A 13,584-nucleotide genomic window follows, 5' to 3' on the forward strand; every position below is an offset into this window, starting at 1 on the left:
TTATATAGACACTTGTTTATTTGGAGAGGAACTGAAAAAGTCTGTCAGTTTGTAGCTTCTTTAAATCAGAATAACCAGGGAATTTGTCTTGATTTCCAATATAGTAGAGATTAAATTAATTTCTTGGATGTTAGTGTTCAGGGATGGTATCGTATTAGCTATGAAGGTGTACTTCAAGTCGACAGACAGGAACAGCTACCTGTCCATCAGGATCGGCCATCATCCGCAATGGTTGCAGAACAGATGACTAGAATTAGACGCAATTGTACCTATGAAAAAGATTTAGCTCAATCCCAAATCCTTAAGGAAATTTTGTGCAAAAAAGGGTATAATGAGAGAGATAGACAAACACGTAATGCCACCAGAGATACCCAAAAAAATAATAAAAGACACAATGGAACTTTATATCCGATCATTGTCAATATAATGAAGTGGAAAATGATTTTCAGGAGGCACTGGGATATTTTACAAATGGATAGAACTGTGGGGCCCCATTTACCAGCCAAACCAGGTTTTATTTACAGGAGAGCTCATAATTTTAGTGATAGGGTTGTGAAAAGAATATTTGACCCCCCTAAATATATATCATTATTTCCTGATCGAAAAGGATTTAGGGCATGCCGAAAATGTCATGCGTGCCATTTTGCAAAAAACACACAGCAAAACTTTTTCCACAGAATACTAAAGAGAGCATATTATCCCCGAGTTCGTAAGATGCGATACCCCCCATGTGTAATACGCCTTACAGTGCCCATACAGGCTTATGTGGGATGGACTTAAAGAACCTTAAAAAAGTAAGAGCGGAGGAACATGTAACAAATATCTTAAAAGGATTTAAAGATCACAGCATCTCTGACCATTTTTCCAGATACCATAATAGGGATCCCTCAAAGATGCTTTTTGGAGAATTGATAGGGTGTACCCCACATGGAGAGGGTCGAACATGGTCAGGGAAATATTGAAAAAATGTCACAAATGTAAGTAATAATGCCTAAGCAAGCTGTGGAGCACACCTGTGCTGTAGCTCACATCGTTCTTAATCAGAATGGTAGAGTATTTATGCACAAGTCATGTAGCCACCCCTAGGAAGAAGTCAGTAAGTGACGAAACGTCAGGGCATGGTTACATGGCGACATTTTACTTGGAGATATAAGACGCTGATATCGTGTGGTGAGACATGTGATTTTAACGTGAAATGCCTGTATTGGACTCATAGAATGTGAAAGGTAATTTTTATTTATACCAAGTATTGAAATAATTCTAAGTGATACTGTGCCATTGGACCCCATCTTCTTTGTTTCCGCTCTTATATGTCGGAGTGCTGCAAGATCTGTTTGACATGAAATCGCAATTGAGATCTGTAACTTAAACAGCAGGAAGATGGTGATGACACCAAGTCCTGTGTAAATCTTTTACATCTGAAAGCTCATTTAGCCAACCATGAGAATGGAAAGCAACATTATCTTGTGAGTGCATCAACCAACAGGAGTGGGATCACTACATTAACAGCACAAGGTGTTTTTTGGAGTCTATTATCTAGATGAACATTAAGGCCCGTACACACGTACCGATCGTCGGCATACAAACGTCGGTGGACGAAGGATCTGCCGATTGTACGCGTGTTAGTATGGTGCCTCCGACAGATGTCTGCGCACAATCCGCAGACAAAAGTCTTTCGTGCAAACATGAAAATATTTGTATGCCGACACCAGAACGGACGATTGTTCGCCTGTCAGTACACAATTCGGCCGACAGACCGCAGATTTGCAAGACTGGGCATGCTCAGAAAATAGAAAACACAGGGAAAGTTAACCATTACATGACATCACTTCTGCAGTCGGCGGACAAAATTCTTGTGCTGTCCTTGTGCTGTCTTTGCACTTTTCAGCAGACACCGACATCCCGGGGAGAAAAGAGGAACATTTGTAAGCCGACCATCGGTACGTGTGTACGGGGCTTTACTCTTGGATATTTGGGACATTTTTTTTTAAATGATCATTTAATGATTTTATAACACTCATTTCTCACTTGGGTGTAATTTTATTTGAATGTATTTTTTTTTTATTTATTTGATGTAATTTTATCACAGTGCTGTTATGAGAAAAGGATACATTGGAACTTTTCATTGGGGAAAAAAAAAAATAATAATTTGATCCCCTGCAGATTTTGTAAGTTTGCCCACTTACAAAGAAATGAAGGGTCTACACATTTTATCATAGGTGTATTTTAAATGAGACAGAATATCAACCAAAAATCCATTTAAAAAAAAAAACCTGATACAAACGTTATAAATTGAGTTGCAGTTCAGTTAGTAAAAACTGAATTTTTGTAAAATCTTACCTGTAAAATTCCTTTCTCTGAGTCCTCAGACAGTCGCCGCCTCTTCATATTCGTCACTAATGGGGTTATTGACCTTTGCTCCGCAGGAGTAGCTAGGCAACAGAATATATTAATATCAAAGCTTTTAGCATATCCCACCCCCAGGGGGTGGTCCCCTCAGTCAATACCCCCCTGCTTCCTGCATACCAACTCAGTTTCAGTAGAATAGCAGTAGAGTACATAAACCCCAAAAGAGGGGCGGGGGCGGCGACTGTCGGAGGACTCAGAGAAAGGAATTTTACGGTAAGATTTTACAAAAATTGTTCTTACGTCCTCCGACAGTCGCCGCCTCTTCATATTCGTCACTAATGGGGACGTCCCAAAGCAGTGTAGACATGAGGGGTGGGAAAACAGCAGCTGCGCCTAAAGCAACGCAATACCCACATCAGAGAAAGGAAACTTACTAAAGTAAGAGAACCAACTGGGCAACAGGAAAAAACGTGCTCAACAGGAGCAACAATCCAGGAAATAACAAGTAACCCAGGGGTAACAACACCCCGACAGCCAAGGACCCAAACAAGGGACCCCAAGGCACTAAGAACTTTACAGCCAAAAGCAGCATCTGCCGATGCCTGAACATCCACCTTGTAAAATTTTGAGAAGGTGTGAACGGACGACCAAGTCGCCGCCTTACACACCTGGGCCACAGAAGCCCGATGAGGACAGGCCCAAGACGTACTCAAAGATCGGGTAGAGTGCGCCTTCACAGGCACGGGAGGAACCTTCCCCCTCAAAGCATAGGCCTGCTCAATGGTCTGTCTGATCCATTTGGCGATGGTAGCAGCCGACGCCGCCATGCCCTTCCGAGGTCCCTCAGGAAGGACAAAGAGAATCCGACTTGCGAAAGGAGTTAGTCGATGACAGGTAAACCCTGATCGCCCTAACAACATCCAAGGAATGTAAGGCCACCTCCTTCGGATGCTTAGGCTTTGCGCAAAGCGAAGGCAAGACAATGTCCTCATTGAGGTGAAATTCAGAGATCCTTTTCGGAAGAAAAGATGGGTTAGGTCGCAAGACCACCTTATCCAAGTGAATCACCAAATACGGAGACTTGCAGGACAAGGCCGCCAGCTCTGACACCCTGCGAGCCGAAGTGATTGCCACTAAGAAGACAACCTTCTTGGACAACAAAGACAACGAGATCTCCCTAATCTTTTCAAAAGGAGCATGTTGCAACACGGACAGAACAAGGTTCAAATCCCATGGAGGCAAAGGCTCCCTCCTAGGAGGGACCAAATGTCGCACCCCTTGAACAAAGGTGCTAACCAAAGAGTTAGACGCCACAGGACGTTGAAAGAAAACGGCCAGCGCAGAAATCTGACCCTTAATCGTGGCCAACGCCAAACGCTGGTCCACTCCCGTTTGAAGGAAAGCCAACACCCTCGACACCGAGTATGAGGGAGGGGGAATACCCCCTGGACTCACACCAGGCAAAGTAAGCCTTCCAAGTACGGTAGTAAATCTTCCCCGAAGAGGCCTTCCTAGCCTTGATCAAAGTGGGAATGACCTCAGGGGAAAAGACCCCTATCCTTCAGGACCTGGCTTTCAACAGCCAGGCCGTTAAAGCCAGCGACTGTAAAGCAGGAAGGAATATCGGTCCCCGAGACAGGAGATCTTCTCGAAGTGGCAGACGCCACGGAGCGTCGACCGCCAGATTCACGAGGTCTGCGTACCAAGACCGGCAAGGCCAGTCCGGTGCCACCAGAATCACCGTTTTTGGTGACGAGGCCAACCTGCGAAGGAACCTGGACAGCAGCTGAATCGGTGGAAAGGCATACATCAGGCGATACTGATGCCAGGGCGTCACTAACGCGTCTGAGGCGTCCGCCCGAGGATCGCGCGTCCTTGCCACGAACCTTTCCACCTTGTTGTTTAGACGAGACGCGAACAGGTCCACATCTGGGGAACCCCACTTCGCGCACAATATCTGGAAGACATCCGGGTGAAGGGACCATTCCCCCTGGTCCAGGGTCTGGAGGCTCAGATAATCCGCCTGCCAGTTCTCCACCCCCGGAATGTGAACTGCAGAGATCGCCGGGACGTACGTCTCGGCCCAAGACAAAATGTCGGCTACTTCCCGAGCCGCCCGGGCACTCCTGGTGCCCCCTTGGTGGTTGATGTAGGCCACCGCCGTGGCATTGTCCGTCTGCACCCGAACTGGACAGCCCTGAAGCCTGTCCGTCCAACGCAGAAGACAGATTTATCGCACGCAATTCCAGAATGTTGATCGGAAGGGAGGATTCCTCCTCCGACCAAGTTCCCTGGGCGGAAAAAACGCCCAGAACACCACCCCAGCCTGACAGGCTGGCATCCGTGGTGATAACCGTCCACGACAAAGGACGAAAAGACTTGCCCCCCCGACACCGCCGGGGACCGGAGCCACCACAAAAGACCCCTGCAGGTGAGATGGCTTAACGACAGCCGTAGATCCAGAGATTGAGGACGCCCGTCCCATTTGGCCAGGACCTCCGCCTGAAGCTCCTGTGTGTGAAACTGGGCGAAGGGAATCGCCTCGAAGGCCGAAACCATCAATCCCAGACACCTCATACACGTCTGGAGGGACGAGTACCGATTGTCCCTGAGGGACCCGACTTCGCACTGAAGTGTCCGAAGCTTGTCTTCCGGCAGGAAGACCTTCGCCTGAACAGAGTCCAGAATCATCCCCAGGTAGGGAAGACGAACCGACGGACACAACGTCGATTTTGGAAAATTTATCGTCCAGCCAAATTCCTGCAGAGTCTGCATCGTGATGGACAGGTCGTTCACCTGACCCTGACTGGTCGCGGACCGAATCAGAATATCGTCCAGATACCCCAGGACAGAAATGCCCTGGGCTGTCAGTAAAGCCAGAACCGGCGCAAGCACCTTGGTGAAAACCCGCGGAGCTGAAGCAAGACCGAAGGGTAACGCCACAAATTGATAATGATCCTCCGCAATGGCAAATCGAAGGTACCTCTGGTGACCCTCGAAAATGGGGATGTGTAGGTACGCATCCTTCAAGTCGATGGAGGCCATGAATTCCCCCGGAACCAGGGCAGCCACCACCGATCGCAGGGATTCCATGCGAAACTTGCGAACCCGCACAAAGCGGTTCAGAGCTTTTAAGTCCAGAATCGGACGTACCTTGCCCTCCTTTCTGGGCACAGTGAACAGATTGGAATAGAACCCCCAAAATCTGTCCCGATGAGGCACCGGAACCACCACTCCCTGGGCCCACAGGTCCCGCACCGCCAGGTGCAGATCCTGCAAGCGCTCCGGAGTCAGCTGAAGGTTTGGAGGGGAAAAATCTGCCCGCCGGCCGAGAGAGAAACTCAATCTTGTATCCAGATCGAACGATTTCCTGAACCCACCTGTCCCGAATGCGGTCCAGCCAGGGTTTAAGAAAACCGAGCAAACGTCCCCCCACCCCAGAAACGGGTGAGGGCGCCCCTTCAGGCCGCATTGTTATGGGTAGCGGGTCCGGACTGGCCGGACTTCTGCTTACCCGCCCACGGCTTCTTCTGGGAGCCTTGCCCTTATAGTGCGACCGAAAGGCACGAAAGGACCCCTGAGAGGGCCTAAACGAAGCATTCTTCTTACCGCGAACAAACTTATTCTTGTGAGATTGGGGCAAGAGAGTGCTCTTACCCCCAGAAATACCCTTTATCAGAGTATCCAAAGATTTGCCAAAAAGGCGAGATCCCGCGTAGGGCAAATTCGCCAGAGTCTTGCGAGAAGATTGGTCAACCGACCAACATTTCAACCATATCAGGCGACGGTTCAAGACCGCCACACTAGAAAGACGCGCAGCCAAAGGGACTAAATCCAAGTCCGCATCACACATACATGACACCCTGATGAATCTGATCCACCATAGCCAAAGTTGTCAGCGGGGCAGAGTCAGCCACCAGAGTGCGCCTGAGCACTTGCGTCTAATCCGCAATAGCCTGGGCTGCCATAATGGAAGCAAAAATAGGCTTCAGCATAGAACCAGCAACCGTATAGGCATGACGGGCCAGAGATTCCAATCTCCTGTCCGTCGGGTCCCGGAACACCGGTGTATCCTCAGCAGGGATCGCAGTTGATTTATTCAAAATCGCCACCGCGTGATCCACCTGAGGCAGCACACATCAATGCTCATCAGTAGTTGGTGTAAAGGGATAACGCAGCTTGAACCTACTCAGCACAGCAAAAGGCTTCTTTAAATTGCGCCATTGCTCATCAACCGCGCGCTGAAATTCCGTAGAGCAAGGAAAAACCTGCAATGTTTTGCGTTTCCTCTGCGTCCCATAAGAGGACATCAAAGCAGGAGGACATGGTTCATCCTGCAAATGCAGCGTTTGCTTGATAGAAGCAACCAACTCATCCATGAGTGCAAGCTCTTCAGACGAGCCAGGGGGAGAATTATCAACCCCTTCCACCTCAGCCTCCCCGTCAGACCCCACAAGGTCCAGGGATGAGTGAGACCCTGAGAAGGGCACTCCAGCCATAGCAGCCCCATCGCCCTCTGAATCAGAGGAAATAGACACCCTGGGCCTTTTTGTGGATCGATCAGCCACCAGCATCTACACCTTAGCAGCCAAGTTAGCCACAATAGTGGCCAGATCAGCCCCCTCGGGGGAAGCAGCAGCCCCTTGGCCCCCCACCAGGGTGGGAGGAAACTTGCAATCCTGAGAATCCATGCCCCAGTAAAAAAAAAAAAAAAAAAATTAAGGATACTGCCCCTTTAAGATCGCGGCGAGCGCTGCCCACCGCACCCACTGAACACACTGACCCCCACAGGGATAAGAAACTGGGCAAGGAATACAGGAAAAAAGGAGATATAAAACCTGGAGAGCTCACACAGGCTGCTGCACCGATCGCTGTCCCAGAGGAAAAAGAAGAAGTGATGCAAGACTGACCGCCCCTATGAAGCCTCTGCAAGGCTACACAAACATGGCCGCTGGCTGAGGACAAAACCCTGGGCAAAGAGAACATGGCGCTGACATGTGGGATCGATCGCCGCTCAAAATGGCTGCGTTTGGCGCCAAAACGTGTGCAGTACCTCACAGGACCTGCCACCATAATTTTTGCCCCAGAAAAAATGGCGGATCGCCGCACAGCATGTCTAAAATCTTACTGCTTCATCTGACACCCAGCAGAGCGGGAGAGCCCCCCCCCCTCATAGCCCACACACAGGCAGCAAGTGCACACAGGAGCTGACAGGGAGCACAGCAGCCACACAGACATGCAGGGTCACACAGTCCCAGACTGACACCCAAAAAAGACAGGTCCCCACATAGAGATACACTTTCCAGACCGGATGGCGTGGGGAGCCTGCTCCAGCGACCGAACCGCAGTACTGAGGACAGGGAGTGCCGCAAGCATGACGCAGTGGAGTTGTGGTGCGAAACCGCAATGGCGTCCAGTGAGGTAGCCACCTCACCGATAGCATCCCTGCAGCGAACAGGGATGGGTCATTCAATGTGCCAGGGCAAAACCTAAGCTGAACACTCGATGGCAGGCTGGGAAGCCCCTGGCCCTGAGATCCAGGGTGGCCAGACAGACCCAGCTCTGCACGATCATCTTCATCAGAAGAACTAACTAATGCTGGAAATAAACAGCTAAGTAAAAGAAAGAGAAAAAACTTCAAATAAAATCAAAAGAGAAGTGGCTGAGACTAAGAGCCCCAGCACAGGAACAGCCTGCGTACTCCTGAGCTAGGCAAGTGAAACTGAGTTGGTATGCAGGAAGCAGGGAGGTATTGACTGAGGGGACCACCCCCTGGGGGTGGGATATGCTAAAAGCTTTGATATTAATATATTCTGTTGCCTAGCTACTCCTGCGGAGCAAAGGTCAATAACCCCATTAGTGACGAATATGAAGAGGCGGCGACTGTCGGAGGACGTAAGAAATAAGTATTTGAACCCCTAGCAGCCAACAATAATTCTGGCTCGCACAGACTGGCTACAGTATGTGCTCATGTGGTACACAGATTAGTCCTGTAAATTTAAGGTGCTCCTAACAACAACTGGTTATGTGTATAAAAGACACCAGGCCACAGAATCTTTCTTCCATTCAAACCTCACCATCATGGGCAAGACCAAAGAGCTGTAAAAGGGCATCAGGGACAATAGTGTAGACCTGCACAAGGCTAAAATGGGCTACAAGACCATCAGCAAGAAGCTTGGTGAGGAGACAACTGCTGGAGTGCTTATTCGCAAATGGAAAGAATACAAAATAATCAATCACCCTTGGTCTGGAGCTCCATGCAAGGTTTTGGCTTATGGGGTAAGAATGATCATGAGAAAAGTGAGGGATCAGCCCAGAACTACATGGGAAGAACTTGTGAATGACCTCAGTTGGGACCAAAGTCACTAAACAAACCATTGATAACAATACGCTGCCATTAATTGAAATCCTTCATCCCCCCCAAAAATAAAACAATTACCATTTAAAAGCCCACTAGTACAGGGTCCCTGCCGACCTTCATCGTATTTTCCCCTCCGTCCCTGCTACTTGCTGGAGGGGGTGTGGTGGCCGTGGTACTCTCCTCCATATTTGGTGGGAGTGCCCGGTCATCGCCTCCTTTTGGCGGGACATCCGCGATCAGATTAAAGCCATCCTGGATGTTGAGGTTCCCTTCGACCCCCTCCACTTCTTGCTGCACGTTCCATGCCTGCCGATTAGCCGATACCGACGCAGTATACTGCCCCATCTCCTCAATGCTGCCAGGAGATTAATCCCCATGTACTGGAAGAGGCCGCAGGTGCCGGGCGGCTCGGAGTGGAGGCGAGTGGTTGACGGCATCAGAGATGCGGAGGAATGGCTTGCTAAATGCAGGGGAACCGGGGACCACGATGCTGAGAAGTGGAGACCCTGGCTGGATCACATTGGTGACCCTGCCCTTGTGCCCCCCAGCCTAGATAGGGCCCTGTTAGTGCTTGCTGACCCGTCCTTACCGGACTTGGCGGGCCCTTCGCCCCCAGCCCGACCCCTGGGTCCAGTGCCCCCCTCTCCTTAGGTGGCCACTGGAAGCTGCGTGTAGCCGGCTGTTGGAGGGCGGTGGATGGGATGCGTGGTGGAGATGGGTGTGCCCCGGATGATAGCAGGTACGTTTCTCTCCCCCCCCCCCCCTCTTTTCCTGCTGTTCCCCCCCTTTGTTTCCTCCTACTTCTGATACTCTCCCCCTTTCGTTCTATTTCTCTCACTGACTGTGTGATGCCACTTGCTTGTGTTGTATGTGCCCGGCGACAGGCATGCTGCCGGCGTCGTGTCCGTGGACCCACTGGGTCGTGGACACCCCGTCTGCTATTAGTACGAGGTGCTGTGGTGTGCCGTGTGCCTGGCCCCCCCCCTCCCCGCTGCCCGGCTTGGGTGGTGGGTTGAGAGATGGGACTGTCCTCTGTTGGGGCGACTTCCCGGAGAGCGGTTTGTTGGAGGCTTTTTTGGGCCCCCCTCTCTCTGGGTGTATCCCGCCGGAGGGCCCCGATGGGGTGCTGTTCCTATTTTGATTTTTCTTTCCTTTTCGCACACCTGGCGGCCTGAGTGCTCCGTTTTTGTGTCCACCTCTGGCGCCTGGTGGCATGCCTCTCGCCCCTGGAGGCTTACTGTAGTATGCGGAGCTACAGCACCTTTTGATGCCTAGGATTGCTGCTCCCCTCATGCACCACTTGTCACTTTGCCAATTGTTTGACTTGCTGTTTCTACCGTGCGTTTTTTTTTTCCTTGTACGGTGTGATTTTGTTATGTTGAAAAATAGATTGTTTAAAAAAAAAAAAAGCCCACTAGGGGCGCCGGACATATTGCTGGCTATGGGGGAGGGGGTGGGGTTCCCGGCTGTGACGGTGTTGGGGGCGGTGCCGGTGCGTGCGTCAGTCACCGTCCGACTCCATCACCTTCCCGCAGCCATCAGAGCGAAGAGAGGAGCAGCGCGCCGTGGACGTTGGAGTGACAGGAGTCGAGCCAGCCCACTGCCCAGGAGAGCAGGTAAGTGAACAGTGAGCTGCAGTGGGTAACTATCTGGGCACAGTAAGTAGCAGTGCCATGCCCATACCATGACCTGTGCCATGTCTATACGCCATGCCTATACCATGACCTGTGACATGCCTGTGCCATCTCCTGTACCTTGACCTGTGCAATTAAGTGTATTCAACAATAAAATGAAAAGTAGTAAATTGATATTTGATTCAACATCCCCCTCCGTTTAATATAAGCAAAATTATTATTATTTGCATTTATATAGCACCAATAAATTCTGTAGCGCTTTACAATATTCAATTACCAGCAAGTGGGTCCCAAAAAAAAAAAAAAAAAAACCCTGAATACTATATGGCCTGTGTAGCTTTTGTACAATTTATAAACTAACCTTCCAAACTCAAACTGCAGCTGCTGTTTTCCTAAGCTGTCAAAGAAAAAAAGGCAATGTAACAATTGTTTGCTAGGTGAGGAAAGCCCCTAAAACAGTGATGGCGAACCTTGGCACCCCAGATGTTTTGGAACTACATTTCCCATAAGAAAAAAAACTTCAATGCAGAGTGAATGAGCATTATGGGAATGTAGTTCCAACACATCTGGGGTGCCAAGGTTCGCCATCATTGCCCTAAAGGATTAACTACTGCTAAAGGAATACCACCACTGCAGCTTCTCACATCACAGCACCATGATGCCAACAGGTGATAAATAAAACAAAGCAAGCTTAGCTGAACTGTTATCTGCTCAACACAGAAAAAAGGTAGGCGGACTGCACCAAACTTTTATAAAATGCTGCAATGTACATTGATCACCCAGAGCATAGTCCTGTCTATATACTTATGTTTTGGTTACTTTTGAAATAAGTGGAGTTACCCCCTAACAGCCTGCATGGCATTTGGTCCCTTCTGCTAACCTCAAGCCAAGCATACTCCCATATCCTAGACCTGTCCCGCAACTGAAGCACCCTCAGGATGGCCCAGATACCAGAGGCAGGAACGCACCTGCTTTATCTGTGCTGGGCACACTGAACAGCAGCCCATTAAAAAAGCAGGGCTCCCAGCCAACGCAAATGCCCGCCGATGGCATGGCCCACTCTCCAGGCATTAATCCTCTACGTGTGCCATACCACCACCCCACTGATAGGTGGGGACTCAGTGACCACTTAAATAATCCTGGAAGACTCCTGACCTAGCAGAGGACACCCCAGACCTATACATAGCTGTCCCACACAAGACCTAGCCATGATACACAGCTGTCCCACACAAGACCTGGCCATGATACTTCCAAAGGGCATAAAAGCACAGTACAAAAATTGGTCTAATTAGTTAGGACAAAAGCAGAACATTGCCTCTAGCTCGGCCAAAAAAAAAAAAAAAAAAGGGTTATTTCCCCTCCCCCCCCCCCCCCCACATGCTCTGTGTTGTCTTTTGTCCAAGGAGTACACATTCCAAACAGAGCCATCTTTACCTACATGAAGGACCCGTGTTGCGGGTGGAGACTGCAAGTCAGATACAGAGCTCTTGCCAGCCCTGATGCATTATTGGGTTGCAGTACCATTATCTTTTGCATGTGTGTGTGTGTGTGTGTAAGAATTACACTGGGCACTGCAGTTTAAATGCTACCGATGTGAACAGATCCCAAGCCAAATTTTTGAATGTCATTAGCACCAAAATCAAAGTTGAGCATGTCAATTTTTTTTTTGTTTTGATGTTCAAAACCTAACAAAACTTAAGGGATTATGGTCTTTTGTGCTGTACCAAGTGATGCTTTGAAATAACACAACAAAAAAGAAGGTTTTGTTCAGAGTTTATTGTTCACATGATTTTTTGGTCCACAGTTCAGATTCTAGCAGCAAAATACAGTCTCCTTCCACAGGTGCACGCCATAACACCTTCTGGCTTGCTTCCCCTCACGGTTTTGAAGCACTCCATCATTCTGTGGATTGAAGACTGCCATCTACTGTCAGTTACTGGGTGCATGGAGCATCCTAAAGATAGTTGGGTAAATCTTTCTCTATGACCTAGAAAATACAATGGAATAGACAATTAAACAAGATCTAAAAAGTAACAGCATTGTATTGTTATACAATTTAAAACTATGATAGTCAATTTTGGCAATCCAAAAAACACTTAACCACAGCTTTAGGACCACTAACAGTTTAAAGTGTTAAACCCACAACAGTAAAATCAGTCTGAATATGCAGTAAAACATGAAGGTTATACTCACTGAAACCTAAGAGGTTAATCCTCTGCATTGTGTAAAAAGGCTGTTTGATCCTGACCTCTGTTCCTCCCCAAACCATCTCCTGATTGAGCATGTGCAGATTGCCCCCTGCCCCAAGGCTCTGTTCTGCTTCGTGTCCATTGCTAGAGGGTTTTTTTTTTTTTTATCTTGGGAGAGAGCATGTGATCAGCACAGGGCCAATTCGCACTGTCCACACAGAGGGTCAGGGGCCCTACTGCCTCATAAGAATCAGGGGAGAATGAAAACTCCTACATGCTTTAACCAGACACTGATCAAAGTCACGACTGCACTAACCGCTGATGAGAAAAGGTATTTAGCAGTTTATTTTACGTGGAAATGTAATTTCCATGCAATTTAGCAGTTTATATTTACGTTGCATGTTCTGTGGGATACCAGATATAGTGAATGCAGGGTCTTGGATATAGTAACTGTTTAGTGAACAACATTATCACTATACAATGGCAATATTAGGCAGCAACTAAACAGGTCTCTGAAGTTATGTTGGAAGCGGATCAAAAAAAAAAAAAAAAGGCATTGCAGTTTATTGAATACAAGGGTGTATACCTACAGACCAGTCAGGATGACCATGCTGAAATAGGTCCTCTGCCAAAAGCACATAAGCATCAGAACTGGACAATGGAGCAATGGAAGGTGGTGGCCCTTTTCACATCAGGTGGATGGCCAGGTGTGGGTGCATCACTTTACTTGGGAAGAGATGGCACCAGGATGCAGTGTAAAAGCAGGCAAGCTAGCAGAGGCAGTGATGCTTTGGGCAGTATACTGCTAGGAAACCTTAGGTCCTGCCATTCAGGGTGATGTTACTCGACATGGTCAGCAACAATCTTGAGGAAGGCAGTTCAAGTACACCCCTTCACGGAAACTATTCATTGATGGCAGGTGCCTCTTAGCAGGATAATGCATCCTACCACACTGCAAAAATGGTACAAGAACGATTGAGAACAAAAAAGTTCTGGTGTTGACTTTGCCTCCAAATTCTCCAGATCTTAATTAAAATTGAGCATCCATGGG

The 13,584-nt window shown here is 48.6% G+C and overlaps 1 protein-coding gene across 1 annotated transcript in view; it reads right to left on the reverse strand.

The window, feature by feature from the left end:
- Positions 1–12,210: 12,210 nt before the first annotated feature.
- Positions 12,211–13,584, reverse strand: part of GPX4 (glutathione peroxidase 4) — a 53,290-nt gene continuing 51,916 nt past the window's right edge. The window contains exon 7 of the mRNA XM_082264768.1: positions 12,211–12,331. Within this exon, the coding sequence (XP_082120894.1) occupies positions 12,299–12,331 (33 nt within the window). The 3' untranslated portion in view covers positions 12,211–12,298. The remainder of the gene's footprint in view (positions 12,332–13,584) is intronic.

The sequence above is a fragment of the Pelophylax lessonae genome (assembly GCF_965119305.1).
Source record: "Pelophylax lessonae genome assembly, chromosome: 1".
In the NCBI taxonomy this organism is placed as follows: Eukaryota; Metazoa; Chordata; class Amphibia; order Anura; family Ranidae; genus Pelophylax; species Pelophylax lessonae.